The sequence below is a fragment of the Triturus cristatus genome, chromosome 1_2 (assembly GCF_964204655.1).
Source record: "Triturus cristatus chromosome 1_2, aTriCri1.1, whole genome shotgun sequence".
Classification (NCBI taxonomy): domain Eukaryota; kingdom Metazoa; phylum Chordata; class Amphibia; order Caudata; family Salamandridae; genus Triturus; species Triturus cristatus.
This window is the reverse complement of record NC_140580.1, coordinates 187,475,024-187,492,677: the sequence shown is the minus strand read 5'-3', so window position 1 is coordinate 187,492,677 and position 17,654 is coordinate 187,475,024. Positions and strand designations below refer to the sequence as shown.

The following is a 17,654-nucleotide window of genomic DNA, read 5'->3' as shown; positions in this document are numbered from 1 at the left end:
CAGCACATTATGCACTAGCACAGGGAAAATACAGGAATGTGCCATATAATGTTACAAATGGTGCATCCCTGCACCTTTCCCATTACTCAGCGCAGAGCAGCAAGGTGACTTGCTGTGCTGCATGATTTTTTTTTATAAATGTGCCCCTTAATGTTTCTAGCTCTGTTATAGAGGGCTAGCATTTTTCTTTTTTTTCTGCAAATTCTGAATTATTTTGGTAGAGGACTCCCTTGAGGAACTGTTAAACTGCAAATTGGGTTCCCCAGGTGACCCATGCCCCCCTCATATTCTTAGTTTGGCTGCACACTCAATCAAGCCTTATCTCAATATGATCTGGAAAGCCTCATCAACATCTGGTATTTTCCCCTCCATATGGAAACAGGCCTTCATGCTACCTCTCCTAAATAAAATGCCAATGCGAACCCAAGTGTGCTCAGCAATTTCAGGCCCATCTTCTCATTGCCTGCCCTAGGTAAGATCCTAAAGAATTTAATGAATCGCCAACTATCATCCATCATCAAGGCAAATGGTCTGCTACATGACACTCAGTCTTTCTTTGGTGCTGGATACAGCACAAAGACTGCCTTACTGGAAGTGTTAGAGTTTGTCAGAGAAACTGTAGACTGTGGCTCCTCAGCCATGGGGCTTGTTAGACCTATAGACAGCATTCAACACAGTGGCACACCCCACCTTGTTGAACAGGATAAGTCTACTTGGCATTCAGGGCACAGCACTTTCATGATTCAGATCTTTTTTTGAAAGAGCGTTTCCAGCAAGTTCGTCTTCACCCTTTTGCCTCCTCTTCCAAACCCCTTATCTGTGGGGTATCCCAGGGCTCTGCACTTAGCCATGGCTCCTTAATCTCCACCTAGATAAATTGTCCACTCTTGTTGAATCATGGGGAGTGAAGGTAGTTTCCAATGGAGATGATACGCAACTACTGTTATCGTTCAGAAAGCACATAGTAGTGGCCTTTCTTAAATTAAAAGATTGTCTAAATGACATTGTCAAATGGATGGATTCTAATTTTCATAAACTAAATTCAGATAAAACTGAGTTTATTTTCTTCAACTAACTGCGAAACTCTGGATCTCCCAGCCTACCATACTCTGCTTGGCCGATTCTGAGCACCCCTTCAGGAAATGTGTGTCCTCGACTAAAACTAGATTTGAATGTCCTGTCCTGTCCTGTACTTAGTCTCTGCTTTGAGTGCCAGGATGCTTCTTTGGAGCAGCCGAGCGTTTTACAAATCCCAGTGAATAATTGAATGATTTGGAGATTTCTGGTGCTTCTTTCTTGATATCAAATGTATCCAGCAGTATAAAACATGCTTATGTGCTATGGGAAAAAAGACAGCACCGAAGTAGGTCCATTTCTATGTTTTTAGGACCCTAATGCTATAACATATCTAAAGGTCTCAAACATTTTGTACTTATAAACAGTAAGAATGCAAAAACATCAAGGCTATCGACCTTTCTTCAGGTTCATCAGAATGCATCAGTGCTAAAGTAAAAGTTTATTGTGGACACACAGCCTCTACCAGGTAAGTAACTTGTTCTTATTGCTCAAAATACCTTTGTGACTAGGGCACAATGTAGACACAAATTCCTTACCTTAGATTATTCCCCAGGCATGAGACTGTATTCTGAACATTTTGGAACAGTACCCTTGTGAGCCAGTAGGTGGCGCCATTAAGCTCAGCAGCATCAATGAAGGATATGACTTGCTCATCAAGTATTTAGGCACCACAGCAGTGTGCTGGGTCATTTTTTTGCGACTTTCCAGAAGCGTTGAGCCACGAAGAATGCAGACACACTGATCTGCCGTGCTAAGGAACTTAGAAATCAGTGCTAGCCCCCTATTACAGGACTAGAAACATTATATTTTTCAGTAGTTGTCCTGCATTCTTTCATGATGGAATTATTAAGGATCGAACTGCCCATCAAAGAGCTATTACTGTACATGATTATGTTTACCACAGTTCAAATGAGAAGAAGGCTTAAGGGCATTTCAGTCTGGCTCCTTCTACCACAGCAATATGTTACATATCTCTATGCCTTATGGGAAGGCTGTCCGGTTTTAGGTTTAAACCTAAAATAACTGATAAAACCCCACTGAAAGAGAAATAGCCCTTATCAGTGAAAACATATAAACACTGATAGAACACCTGCACAACCACAGACTAAATGCCATTCAAAGAAAGAAAAAAGAGAGTGAAAGAGTCATTTTTTTCTTCCTGAAGGGACCAATACAAAGTAACATTGTTATATAAGCTAGAAGTAAGAAAGACTGGGCTAACATTATTCTGCTTGAGTTTTGTTGTTTAGGGATGGCACTAAAGTATTGTTTCTTTTTCCTTTTGCTTTTTTCAGTTTTGTGGTCCTTGGTGTAAAGATGCAGGGTTAAGAAGCATGTTTTAGGTCTAATTATTTTATAAACTGTAGCGAATCAGGAAATATCAAAATCATATTTGATATTTTGGCTGCGTTTGATTTTTTCACTGATAGGCAAAATGACTGGTTTCATAAGAATCTTTCCTAATATGTGTTATCACATTTACCTACAGAGAGTGGGTAAAAACCCTTAGTACATAAGCCCCCAGTTTCTAGTGAGTCAGTATTGATAGTAGGTGAATTGCCAACACCTCAGACTTTAAACATTCAATGCGAGGTATAGTGACAAGTATATATGAAAAGAGCGCTATAACCAAGCATCTCGGATAGTGGTGAAAACATGACACCAGACTTTTGGAAAACATGGAACACAGTGTCACTTGGAATGCTCTGCAAAAAAGGTTCTTTCCAAGTTCAACAAAGATTGGAGTGATATTGTTCATATTTGCCGTGATTCAGCTATGTATATGAACATTTTGTGTGATGACCTGTCAAAATTGATACCTGAGCTGAAGTGCTTCCCTGTAAGAGATCCTTGCCACTCGTGAGATGGTATGCGGAAAGCATCTTTACAATCTTCAGAGTTAATGAGGAATGCTATTGACTTTTTAGTCGATTCTGGTGCACTGTTGTCTTATGCACAGGAACTAAAACACAAATATTTATCATTTGATGCTCTGTGTGGCATCAAATAAAGAGTCATCCCAACTGTGTACCTTAGCTGATGGTTCTCAGTCCAAGGGGCTATGAATGTTATATTATCCATGTGGAAATCATTTACAGAATGTTTGCTGGGTTGTAATGCCAAAGGCAAGAAATGTGAGTATCTTTGGTCGCATATTGATAGTGATGTGAAAAAAAGTACACTCTACTGTATTCTTAGATTTTTACAGGAAAACGTAAATGCTGTCGTGGACATATTAAAAATAATAAGTCTTAAAACACCATTGTCTGCCAAATCTTCACCATAATTGGTGTAGATGTGAAACATCTCCTGGAGAGTAGACTGGGTGACACCTTTAGTGAATTTAAGTGCTTGACACTTGGTAAGCAAAGCAATGTTCAAGAGCAATTCAGGAACTTTTATTTTACAGTTTATGAGAAATGGCTTGCAATGATGCATAGAAATGTCCCTTCACCACCAATGGCATTTGAAGTCAATGAAACCTCACTGCGGTACTCTGTACAAGTTCTAGATCCTTTCCGTAAAGAGAATTTCCTCTGTAGTTTCAAAAGTGCTGCTTAATTTTTGACCGCTTCAATAACTCTGAGGGCGTTCGTGCTCAGCTAAATGCAATTGTTGCAGAACCTGCCTTGAGAATCGCAATCTTCAAGTGCACCAGTATTGGCATGGAAAGCTATATTAGTGACCAGAGGTAACAAATTGTGTACTGGCAGTTTTGGCGTTGCCCTTCTCAAGTGCCAATGTTGAGAGGGCCTTTTCACAGAAGTTTACATGGGAAGGAAAGAGCAAGTGCACATGACCAAAGACTCACTAAATAAGTATTGTATGGTGTACTACAATAAGTTTCATTTGCAAAAATCTATTTGGACCTCACATACACTATACGTACACTGTCTAGATACCATGCGCTATCAGTGCAGAAAGTAAACAATAATATAATCAAAACATTCCATAAACACTGGAAAAACACTGTTTCTGTTGTTTTAATGGCGCGAAAATGTGTACCCACTGATAACCACTGTATTTTAAACGTATTGAAATCACTTGAAAACACTGAAAAAACCCCACCGGAATTTATCAAAAATAGAAACAGGAAAGCCTACTTATGGGGTATTTATTTAGGATGATTTACCAGTATCCCCGAAAACCTCCTATGACGTGGTTATAAAGCACAGATATAAAACCCTCCCCAGATACAAAGAGGAGAAAGATACAATTTAAATAAAAGCAATCATGGTGTGCAATATTTCACCTCTCGTTGACAGGATTGCTAATAGCATCCCAAGGATTATCACAGCATGGTCCTGTATTTCATTTACTAAACAGCAGATGTTCTTAGGCCTTCTTCAGCATTTAACACCAAAATAAGAGATTGAATAGGGATCTCAACATAAATTGAAATAATCTCATGAGTCAATAAAAATGCTGTTTTAAGGAAACATTAAAATCCATTATACTTAAATGTAAATGTCAATGGAAAACTGAATTCACACTCAGTGGTATGGGATTAACAACAACAATATTGGATCTTGTTTACTGATGTCGAACAAAACAGCTTTACTCTGAGAAATTACTAGATTAAAATTTGAATTATTTTATCAGTTTTAGGAGTCTGGTTAGGTGAATGTTGAAAGAGCAGCGAGAATGGGAGGGTCAGTAAATAACCTGCAGCTAGATATAGTCTCTACCAGATAAGGTGCTACAAAAGCTTAGTAACATCTGCAATACAAATGGAAACAAAGAATTCCTGCAGGACCTAGTTGACAAAATGCCTGTCATGACAGATCTGACCACCTAGACAATAATGTGTAGTGAACATGTGCAGAGAAGCCACTTGCTGCCTGGCAGATGCCCAGGAAATGGCAGGGACTGTGTGATCAAGTGCAGTGGCCGCAGCCAGATGATGGAGTCTCTTGTCTTCTTTGGAAGGGTGAGGGGGAGAACAGAAGGTAGGCAAGGTGACAGTTTGACTTACATCAAAATGTGTCACAACCTTCGGGAGAAAAGAAGCATGGGTCTGCAGAACCAGGTTGTTTGAGTAAAATATGGTTTATGGAGGGTGCAGAGAGAGTGTCTCCCTCTTAGCTGATGTTATAGCAACTAGAAATGCTGTTTGATGACACCCAAATTGTGGTGTCCCATTCCAATGCTGATCATGGTATAGACAAATCTTTTCGAAACTGCATGTCTGCAGTCAGTGACTGGATGGGCAAAAACTGCCTCAAGTTAAATTTAGCTGAGACAGAATTGATGTTATTTGGGCACAACTCATCCTTCTGGTCTCCCTCTTGGTGGCCGCAAGAACTAGGAGCCCTCCCAGTCCCAAAAGATAAGGTAAAAATCATAGGCGTTACTATGGATAACCGACTCACCTACAAAAACCAGGTCAATGCAGTTATCTCATCATCCTTATTTGTTTTAAAAACTATAAAGAAAATCTGTCATCTGATCCCATTTGATTTACTAAGGATAGTGGTCATTGCATTGGTTCTCTCGTGATTTGAATACTACAATTGACTTTATTTAAACTTGCAAAAAATGTTGTTGTCCAAGTTACAGACTGGGCAAAATTCAGAAGCCAGAATGCTTCTAAACCTACCGAAATTCATCCTGCAACCCAGGCCTTGAATGAGCTTCACTGGCTCCCTATAAAAAAATCCAGCCATTTTCAAAGCACTTTGTATAGCTTTTAAAATCTTATCCGGAATTGGCCATGGCTATCTGAAAAAGAATTTCACATGAAATACACCATGCAGATTTCATTTATACCAATTCTGCAAAAAAGTTATTTTTCCCCTGTAACAGTTTCTTGGGGTGGTAGAAGCTTTATTAGAAACACTGCTGTACAAGGAAATGATCTGCTCCAAGACACAAAATCCATCCACACACTTTGGATTTGTAGAAAAAAGTTAAACACTTGGCTTTATAGTAAGTATGTGTGCTCCGCTTTAATCACAGACCAGCACCAAGATGCTTTTAGGGAATAAGAGCACTCTATAAAACTTAATTCTAATTCCCTGTATTATGGAAACTCAACATGTAACTAGGTTTTGCATTACAAATCAGTATACCAAGAAAGTAGGACTCTCTTTTGCTTTCTGGGAATAGTTTAATTGCTCTACTATAACAAATTTCCTACTCTTATAAATTGTGCAAAAGAATTACTTCAAATTAGCTGAACACATTAAACCCCCTACACATGCACACAAAGAATGCCCTTGTGGCCATTTCTCCTCATTTTAGATGTTGCTAGGAGCTGTGCACAAAAGCATGGGGTAGAATTAACATGTGGGTCTGTGGTTTTGGATAATCCCAGAAGATACATTTTTCATAGTATGTGTCGCTTCCAGATGCTACCATTGTTGTGTTAGACACAATGTCTTGGGAGGCTATAGTTATTTTTTTGCTTGTAAGGATTGAAAATTATGCATCCATCAATGGATACAAATATAATATTAATCCATTTTAAGTAACAAATATACAAACCAAAAAAATGTAATTCCTTCTAGTTTGTAAAATAAGACAGTACCTTATATCAACATCTGTGTCTGTTCAATCTATTGTGCTAGTGGTCTCCATACCCTTTCGCTCCCTCTTACGAACAAATTGTCCCTTACACCTATATAAAGAGTGTTCAATATAATATGTTGGTAACTATTGAGTTCTCCTTTGAGAAAATGTAAGAGGGTTTGAGTCTAACCATCTAGTTATAATGCATATTTATATTATAATATCAACCAAAAATATTAAAGCATGCACCAAGGTGATATCTCAGTTATTATCCATACAAGTATTATTAGATTCCTGTTCCCACTAATCTGTCTTTTGGCTAAGAGGCTCTAAAACCTTAAACCTTGGGTACAGTAGCCTTGTAATCTCAGATAATTGGCCAACATATGTACAATATCAGCTCCAGGGCTTATACACTGGGGGCACTGGTCGTCATGTTGGGGTCCCTATTTATAAAGGTGCATAATATAGATTACATAATGCATTGTAATGTTGAGCTCTTAGGGGAGCAAATAATAATAGATTGTTTCCTAGTTTTAAAGTCTCACATATGTAAGTCACTGAGACATCCTCTCCCAAAAGATTCTTTCACTTTAATGCTTGGTTTTCAAGGTCAAACCCTTTATATATAAATATGTTATAGCAGCTCCTAATCTTGATGTTTATAATGAAGATCATATGTATCTGCAAAGGACATGGAGACATTATATTGACTATTTTTAATACTTGGTACAAAATGTCTAAATTGTATAAATGTTTAAAAAAAAGAAGCAATTTTTAAGGTAAATCAATTTTTTTTGTAAATAAGAAAAATCATTCAAAGTTTCTCCCCCCCCCCCCCAATGATGTTAATTTTGGCATTTCACATATATTCTAGTTTGACCACCCCCCCCCCCCCCCCAATGATGTTAATGTTGGCATTTCACATATATTCTAGTTTGACCATCCCGGAAAATAGGGGGTAGAGTGGAGGAGCGCAATAAAGGAATATAGCAGGGATATGTTGGAATATTAAACATTGTATCCCATCATTTTCATTGCTTACCAGCATTCCATACAGCTTTAAATCAGGCTTTTTTTTTTTAAATAGCTTGGCTTATGATAGTTAAGGAAGCATTTTTTGCAGTTTTCCCTAAGCTTGACCCTTGTGAGGGTATAGCTAAATGTACCCATGCTCTCATGTGAGAAACACACTGATAAACCTTTCTTTAAAATCACAAAGGAGTTGACATAGCCTGCCAAGAAAATATAATTATCAGAAGTACGGAGGAGTCTCCAGGTCTTACATAATGTTGGGGAGAGAAGGCTCACTTTTGTCAGCTCCAAAATGGCTGGGTTCACTGCCAACCTTTCATATACCAGCCACCTTACTTTTCAAGATCTATTTTGGCTGACCTCATTCTCAGCCTGGCCGGACTCTGTGAAGCCAGGTGTGAGGTATCAGCAGTCTGTGCAGCATCACACCCCACACCTCACATAAAAATTGAGCAGCCCGGTTTACAAAGGGTGAAGTTGGGTTGTACAATGCTATGATATCTTTCAGCCAAATTTTAAGTCGGTTCATAGTTCTCTGGGGTCTAGAATTACAGGCCCAACAGTGGTACCATATATACCATAACACATATTTCAGTGTCATAAAATAAATTATATTTCTTTCTGGCTGCAATCAAACTTTCACCATCTGACATTTATACATTTTATTCAAGTCACTGAAGTGTATAGGAAAATGTGAAGCAATGTCTTAGTTTCTCTCCTTAAAATTCCCTGCTTGATAGTAGACTTAAAATGGCTGTAAAATTAAAGGTGTGAGTATAGAGTAAGGTTTTCGTATAGTGTATGTCCCTGGAATAATGTAATTATCTTTTGCATCATTATTGATTGGACAATCAACAGTAATATCCCATACGACCTTCCTAGTGTGGACATCACCTGATTTTAGCACCTCCCTTTTCTTAAACAAAAATACTAAATCAGATAAATGAGAAAATTAAATGACTTGGAGCAAATGAAAGATGTTTTATTTCACAAAAACCATATGCTCCTGGCATAATGTATGCAAAAAGAACACATGATGGACGGAATGCTGAATCAATCGAAAATTCACCCCCAGTTACAGAGCTGGGTTAAATCCATTGTCTTTTTGCATGCCACATAATTTCAGTTTAGACCCAGCCATATGTAAATCAGTCTTAAACCTGTTCCCCATGGGAACAGTCCAGCCAGACCTGCCAGGCCAGGTCCTCCCTGGACCAGAAACAAGCATCCTAGGACCGATTTCGGGGTTTCACCCCTCAGTCAGCATAGCTTGAATGTGGTGGCATAGCGAGCATGGAACCCACATCTGGGTATACCCTCCCCACTTAGGGCGACAAATGCAAAAAGAACACATGATGGACAGAATGCTGAATCAATCAACCATTCACCCCCACTAACAGATCTGGGTTAAATACAAAATGACGAGTTGAAATGTTATTCTTAAGTCATCAATCATTAATTAATCTCTCCCTTGGATTAAGCAATTTGACAAGAAAAAAAAAGGCTTCTACTTGGTTTCCCCCAATTTATATTTCAGCAATTTTCTGGAAGCAAAGTAACCAAAATGGGAAAAGAATTTAGAAACACAGAAATTAGATCATCTCACATTTTTTATACTAGGCTCCGTTCTTAAAGTAAAGGGATGGAGGCAAGTAGAGGGAGGAGGCAGATCAGGTGGGAAGGAGTGCTGATTTCAAGTAACATGTTGGGACAGTCACAACATTTCATTCTAAAAAGTAAACATTGCTTACCAAAGAGAAAAAGCTTTCTGCTCACAGCATATGAGTCTGATCAAGGTGAAGACAACAAATTACCTGCTGTTAAGTGGGCCGCATGGACAAGAATCCTAACGCCAGGCTTGAGTTCAAACTGGATTAAGTCTTGGTTAAGTTTGGTCACAAAGAGATCTGAAATCTAAAATAAAAACCATCTTGTATTATTAGATTTAACCATGAATATCTATTTTGTCACACCAAGCAGCAGTAAGCAGAGACATTCAGTTCCATAGCAGATACTAGAAAATAATTGTTTTTCTCAAAATGAAGCAAGAGTTGTACATCAATAAGTTAACTTTATTAACACTAATGTGTCATCAATTCCATGATGCAAGAGAATATGGTAGCCTGTAAAATTAGATTGCATAAATCAAATATAGTAAATTATGATATATTCTTACTTTAATTTCTGGCTCCCAAACTATCAGAGGACCCATTCTCAAGCTCAAAAACATCACAACCAAAATGGGTAGGGCAATATTCAAAGTGAAGACCTTCCTGTGCTTCATCCTCATGATTTCCACTGTGGATTTTCCGTCAACTTTCAAGCTATAAAGTATCCTCATACTTTCATTTTCCATTGGCTTTCTACCCCATATGGGCAGCTCAAGTCAGGGTTCTTCTTTGGGCCTAATATCTGGAGTCAAGGAGTGCACCAAAGTGTTGTGCCCTTGGTATGACTGATCAGTGCATAAGAGATGAGAGCATGTCAGGCTTCCGTGAGACGTTAGAATTCCTGCTAGTCTATCTTTGTTTGTCTCCACAGTACGCAACTGAACTGGTGATATCTGCCTGGGAAACTGCTTACAACCCTGGCCTTCTCAAGAAAGTGTCTAGCGCTTCTGGCTGGGATGGATAATCAAGTTGTCCTTTTGCTCGCTAATTATTGGTGGAGTAAAACATGTGGGACAATGCTGGAATTTCCCAAGTCTATGTCAATAGGCGGAATGCTACTCTCTCCTCTTTTGCCAATCTATGTTCAATCAATAGAGAAGAGCCAAGTATACCGATTTAGCCTCTATTGACATGATCTCTTCTTTTCCCTTGACCTATTGTCCAGCATCGGCAGGATCTTGGGGTACTCAACCTTGGATCTATTTACATTCAGAAATAATGTTCTTTCCATGAATCGCACAGGGTTTTAGGTGACAAAGACTTGGGAAGTGGGTGCATTATCATTCCCTTGGGTCTTCCCTATATTTCTTGTACCTTATGAGATGTTGGTCTTGTCCCTGAAGAAATGCTGGCTTTGAGCCAGCCCTCTTTTATCAATTGGTGCATGGTGTCATTCACATTTTTGCTTCCGCATGCTACACGATACAGCATGGAGCAATGGCTAAGCCCACACTTGCCATTGGTTGACTTTCCTGTCCACATCAGCAAATAAAGAAGTTCCTTTTAGTGTTAGGAACTACGATGGTAGGACGTGTTTTTTGAGAGCGAAATATTTTTGCTTTTAGCCAGTTGTTTTTCCATCTAGACAAGACCTGGCAATGCTCTCAAAAACAGCGATTTACGAAAAAAATGACAAAACAAACAGGCGCTGGCAAAACCAAAAAGCTGGTAAATATCAACAGACCTATTGACTTAGCCAAATCTTGTTTCTTTCGGTGTAATCATCACTATTTGTTCTCCACTGGGTTATTTTCCAATTATACCAAAAAGGAAAGGATTAGAATGAATTAGGGAAAGCATAACTATGTAACCTTGCCACATATATTTCGTTTAATGTTTTATTATATAGCTTATTGTTTTTAAATGCATGTGAATGATCTACTCATTGTGCTGATACTTTGTAATGGGAATAAATTTACATTTGACTGTGAGGTCAGTTTAATAGCTCCTTTCTAAATATTCTGGCTTACATTCTCATCCTGATTTTGTCAGCAGGTGAGTAGGAAGTGCCTCGCCATTCATTTCACAGAATCTAAAGGTTCCTCCGGATGGTTTTCTATAGGATTTCATTAAATCACATCAGACGTACTCTTTCAGGAGATCCTCTACATAATGTTATTTAATAGTAGTAGATATGTAGGGGTGGGTGGAACTTACAGAATTTGACTGTGTGAAATTCAGCAGTGTTAGATAAAAATTCCACGGAGATCTGCCAATGTGTGGAAATAGGCACGTTTTGCTTTCTACTTGCCCTGTGATTTAGTGCCGGGAGTGCAATCCACATTGAAAAACCTGTGCGAACAGCACCACATGGTGCCCCAGAGGGGGCAGCTACTCGAGTTGATTATGCTGCTGCTCGAGTGGATTTTTTACTCAAGCTGCAGCATTCTGACTGCAAGCGATCACATCTGCCTGTGTTAGGAAAATCTCACCGGATGTCCTCCTAGCAACCATAAATCATGCTGGGAATGTCAAATCTCACTTGCGCTCACCAAGTTAGCACCCGGGAGCTGTGTGCAAGAAACAATTCTGCCACACTGGAATTGACGGAATTTGTCCGAAACTCTGCATTATGAGATTGATGCGGAGTCACCAAAATTCTGCCAATTCTGCTGGCAGAAAAGAATATTTCACACACCCCCTAGTATTAATGCTGTCTTGCAAGGTAGCACAGGAAAACAAGTTTATTATAAAGACCCTTCCTTCTTCACATAGAATGTGTGAAACAGATCGAATGAGGCACTCATTAATAAACACTAATAAACAGTATTTATTCAACGCATCTCAGGTATAATCTTCACATTTGGGTATATTATGTGATTACATGACTTGGCCTCTGGAAGCACCTCTTTCCATTAGGAAACAAGAATGAAACAATACACTATTATACATCAGGGATACCTAAAGTATGACCAGGGAGCCTCTTTAGCCTCCTGGTCTTTACATGGGGCTCCGCGTGAACACCAATACTGGGTAGCTATTTACTTAAATGAGCACTAATATTAAGAAAACTATATATGGCCAAACATTTAGTTAAATGTTAACTCAAGTAAAGGAAATTAATCAAAGTTGTCCTGTGCACTTATCTTTTGTAATGCCTTCATTTTTAAAGAAAACATGTCACAAACATAACACTATGATAACGTCTATCTATTTGTGTTAAAAAACTGTATTTCATTAACATGCTGGAGCGATTCACCTTAGTACATCAAACTAGGTCACTGCATTGAGGGACATTTATTAAAAGGGATAGTTTTCAAACATGAATTTAGATACATGTTTGCCACTGACCACAATGTCATTAGTGGACCAAAAAGGCAAGTCTGATGCTATGTGCACTCTTTGGATTGTTATAATACACAGAACAATATAATAGTTTATTTACAAAAACACAAAGGAAGGTTTGGTACAATGCATATCCTGAACTCATGTATTTCCAGGTGCTCTCAAAAGTGTAAATGAAAAAAAAGCAAGCAAAGTGAAATAAAACAATTCTCTAGGTTCACAAAATTTGGTCAAGTGGGGAATCCAGGATTGATCCCAGGTTTTCTGATTTCACCTTATGCAGTTCAGCTTTTATCTCTTCCTCATGTTACTGCTTTGTCCTTAGTTCTTGGTACATAAGGTTAGTGCATGGCTGGCAGACATAAGCCACAAGAAGGCTCAAATTGGGTGGGCCCGAGGATCCAAGAGAACCTTGAGTTGAGCCGGAGCCAGGCATCGGCTTGAACATGTCTCATGCCTGCAGAGGCTCTTCCACCTTTATTACATAATTCACATAATAGTTTTGAGGGGGCAAAGTAACGTAACAAAAAAGTGATGGATGGAATGCTTGAATTAATCTCAACGACTGGAAATTGCTCGGTCTGCATATCAGTCCACTGTTACTTTGCACACCATAGCACCTCTGTTTGATCTCAGCTTATTGCAAACCAGTCTTGACCCTGCTCCAATGGAAATATTCCAGACCTAACTGCCAAGCCAGGTCCTCCTGAACTGGAACACAAACAACCCAATACCAGTTTTTCCCTTTTATGGGCTCATTATCCAGGTATAGCTTAACTCCAGAGACACAGAGTGCATGGGACCCACATCTGGGCATACAGTCCCACTTAAGGTGGCACACTAAAGTATACAAAAAGTGATGAATGAAATGCTTGAATTAATTTCAGCCACTGGTAATCACTCTGGGCTGCATCCCAATCCATTGTTGTTTCGCACACTATAGCACTTCAGATTGACCCCATTGGACAAATCAGTCTTTGACCCTGATCCAATAGGAGCAGTCCAGACCAAATAGCCAAGCCATGTCCTTCCCTGAACCGAAAGACAAGCAACCCAGGACCATTTTCACCTTTGTTATGGGCTTATCAACCGGGTATAGCTAGGTTCCAGTGACACAGTATACCCGGCTGATAAACCCAGATTTGTGTATATGTATATATATATATATTTGGGTCTAAAATGAGGTGGCATGATGTGCAAAACAACAATGGATTGGGATACGGCCTGAGTAACTTTAAGTGACTGAGATTAATTCAAGTATTCCATCCACCACTTTGGTATACTTCAGTTTGAGGGGAGAAAGGCATAGGAAAGATACGATTTGACAATCATCAAAAATTTGATAAAGGAGTACCAAAACCACAGCGCAGGGCTATCAGGACATGTAAAACACACCAGTCAATGTCCTACCTTAAACATACACTACATCCTGCCCAAGGGGGTAGCTTGGACCTAACTTGGGGGCCACTTACATGTAAGAAAAGGGAAGGTTAGGGTCTAGCAAGTGGGTGCACTTGCCAGGTCGACATGGCAGTAGAAACTGTGCACGCAGACACTGTAGTGGCAGGCCTGAGACACATTTGAAAGAATACTGTTGGCACAATAAGTGCTGCAGGCCCACTAGAAGCATTTGATTTACAGGCTCTGGGCACACAGAGTATACCAAACATGGATAACCAATCATAATTCCAAGTTACACAGGGTCACTTGCACTTTGACACTGATCATCAGTGGCAAAGTGCGCAAAGCATCTAAATCAGCAAAAACATAATCCAGCACACAGTCAAAAATGCAGGAGGTAGAGGCAGAAAGGCAGGTGAAACCACGCCAATGACGCCAAGTCTAGCAGGGCTTAATATGGGTGCAGTATAGAATGAAAACCTTGAAATAACTCCACAACTCACTGTCCACACCATATAAATACTTCACTTTCCCTATACCCACCTTAAATTTACCCCTTTACCCCCAACCCACACCCTGCTAGCATTGTTGCGGTCCTGGGTCACACCAAAGACCATGCTTTTTGTCCCCTGGCATATTTTTTGCGAGTACCCATTTTATATATAATATATGTGATGCACTTGCAGGCACTTTAGGATTCACAACATCAAACCTTTAAAAAAGGTGCAAGTAATTCTCCTAAAAATAATGAATATGAGAGATAAGTAATCAGAGCAACTCGGTTGAACACGTGCAAAAAAGGTTTTGTGCCACAAGTTTGTGTTGATGCAGCAGGTTAATAATACTGTACGCGCTCAAGCAGAGATGTGAAAACTTTTTGCTTTCTGGAACTATATGTTTGTTGCCAGTACATTTGTGGGCGGGTTAATGCTCCCAGCGGCATCTTGTAACTCGCGATAAGCCAGAAAGTGTGTGACTGGTGCTACAGCCCACACTTTGCCATGCGTTTTGTTTTTCACGTGCAAAACAATGGACTCTTGATTAAAAGCTAGAAATATAATTTCTTGCACTTCAAGCAATCTGCTACAACGCTGTGCACAGTATTAATTTTCCATGTATTGAGACTTGAGTGACTGAACACTGGGAGACGGATTTTTCAAAAGCTTTCTTCGTTGACAAACTATAAAAATAGGAAATGTACTAATTCGGAAAAGGAGAATTCAAAGAAAGTAGCAATTTATGACAAAAAAACTCTCCCTGTTACTTCGATGCACATTGATGATGAGGGATAAATTTGTTTGTAAAGCGCAGCGAATAGCCAGTCATAGGGTGTCCCGGATCTTATAGCTGCTGACATGAAGATGCAGAAAAAGAACAATTATACGATTAAAAGGGTTCATTTGTTAAAGTGCTAGCGACGGTTGTAGAAAGAAAGACAGTTATCTGTATATACAAGGTTTAGCAGAAGAAAGCTCCACTTCTTAGTGGCGAGGAAGAAAAGTTTCAGTCGCCCAGGGGCTGTATTACAAAAGTGCTCCAGGGTGCAACGGGCATTTGCACCCTCTTTGCGCACCCCAGGGCATTTTGGTATTACAAAAGGGGCCACAGGCAGTTGTGCATCCCCTTCTGTAATAGCGATATCGCTGGCGCACATAAAGTGCCAGTGTTACTATCAGAGGGCATTCGCTCATTTGCATGGGGATGTGGTGCCATGCAAATGAGGGAATCGCTTTGCCTATGCACCCATGCCATATTACAGACGGGCCGCAGGTTCAAAGAAGCTGTCAGGAGGTGCACACTGATGGCAACCCCCTGGAGGGTGCAAATCTTGTCCCACTGACCCCCCAGACATCCCCTTGCAGGCAGGTGCTCTCACTCATTGCACCTACATGCAAGGGGATCTCTAATACCCTTTAAAAGTGTAGACGGGTTGCAATCTGCACTGTGAAACACGGAGCAGCTTCAAAGCAGCTGCTCTGTTTTTCACATGAGTGCGTTGCCCCCAGGGCGGCGCGAGTTTGCAGCTGCCCTGAGGGCAGCGCATTCATCTTAATACAGCTTATTTTCCTTGATTGTGCTGGGTGCACCTTTTAAATGTATGTATGTATAACATAGTCGCTGGTGAGCTTTCATGATCATGAGGATTGCTAAAGGGGAGAGCTGTATGAGTGATTCTAGCAAAAATATAAAAGCTGATAGCAGAAGCCCTGAATTAATCTCAGCCAATGGTAATTACTCCATGCCTCATTTGAGTCCATCTTTTTGTCAATGTGCCATTACAGACAGTGACCGACACGCAAGTTAGCCACCATCTTCCTCCAACAGTACCTATCCAGCCCGAACTGCTAAGTCATGCCCCCTCTGAACGAAAGCACAAGCATCTTCAGATTCAACCTTACTGAGTCATCAGTAAGGAGCAAATTTCGTCACATACAAGACCCCATCTGAACTTACATGAGCAAACTTAATTAAAGGGTCCCAATATAGTGATTTGGGCCCCTATCAGACTATCTACAATGTTAACATCATGTCGCAAAATACAAAAATGACTCTTCCCTTCCTAAAAAAGGAATTCTACACCCACTTTGCTCCTTTCCCTATCACCTTCCCTCTGCTTCAGGTGCCCAAACTCAGATATAGAACAAAATAGAAAAAATAGTGCCCCCTAAAAAAGCCATTTCACCCTTTCTATTTTCATAAACATGTATCATAATTCAAAAGGACTAACCAGTTTCTTCAGAGAGAATAAGGGTTAGCAACCCTAAGTCAAAATATGTTTTCCCTTCTCCAGGATGTACAGTTAAACATGGTCAGACACTGACCAGAATAAGTTGTGGAAGTGTTATACATAGAGTCTGCCTAGCTAGGCGGTCCTCTTCGCTTCTCTCCCTCTTCACGATTCTTATAAAATGAAGCAAAACTATGATCACTAGGATAAACAGGGCTGGCTTTATCACTGGTGGCGCCCTGTGTGACAATCATTTTTGGCACCCCCACATCCATGACCGCCACCTTGGATTCTCTAACTACCACAGGGGAAAAGTGCCCCTCATCTCTCCAACAATAGATTATTGCTAAACACAGTGACCCCCCCCCCCCCCCCTTCCCCCAGGTCGGCATCCCCTCCACAGGTCAGCGTCAAGTGCAGCTGCACTGGTCGCACTGCCCTAAAGCTGCCCCTGAGGATAAATCATGCCTTTTGGGGGACATTTTCTAAATAAACGTACATACCCTCACAGAGGTGTACCATATAACCAACTCAAGCGAGAAAAGAACCATAAATAATACTTAATGTAACTTGTGCTTATTCATAGTTTTTATTGCTTTTTCCACACATCATGCAATGTCTGCTTAGCCTATATTTAACACCTGAGAACGATGAACAGCTGTGTGCCATGGGAAACAATTACATGCGTCCTGACACCATCTGTGTGCTCTTTCTTGTGGCTTAGCATTTCCAAAACCACTGGAAAACAACATTATGCAAAATAACCCTTGGGAATATCGGATGTGACAAAAAGGCGCAATGCACGTACATTAAATGCCAAGCCAAACCTAGCGGGAGAATTAAGCACGGATCAGACACTCCACTTTATCCACTTCAGCAAAAAAACCTAATATGGACGAGTGGCAAAATGTATTTAGTTTGACTGATTTCCCAGGACCCACTGCAGT

General features: G+C 40.0%; 1 protein-coding gene across 2 annotated transcripts in view; it reads right to left on the bottom strand.

Moving 5' to 3' along the window:
- The window catches only part of LOC146867033 (VPS10 domain-containing receptor SorCS1-like), a 3,068,338-nt gene that overhangs the window by 78,087 nt on the left and 2,972,597 nt on the right, over positions 1-17,654 (bottom strand). For both annotated transcript variants that reach the window (XM_085603449.1, XM_085603451.1), the window contains exon 25: positions 9,438-9,537. In XM_085603449.1, coding sequence (XP_085459575.1) covers positions 9,438-9,537 — 100 coding nt within the window. The remainder of the gene's footprint in view (positions 1-9,437; positions 9,538-17,654) is intronic.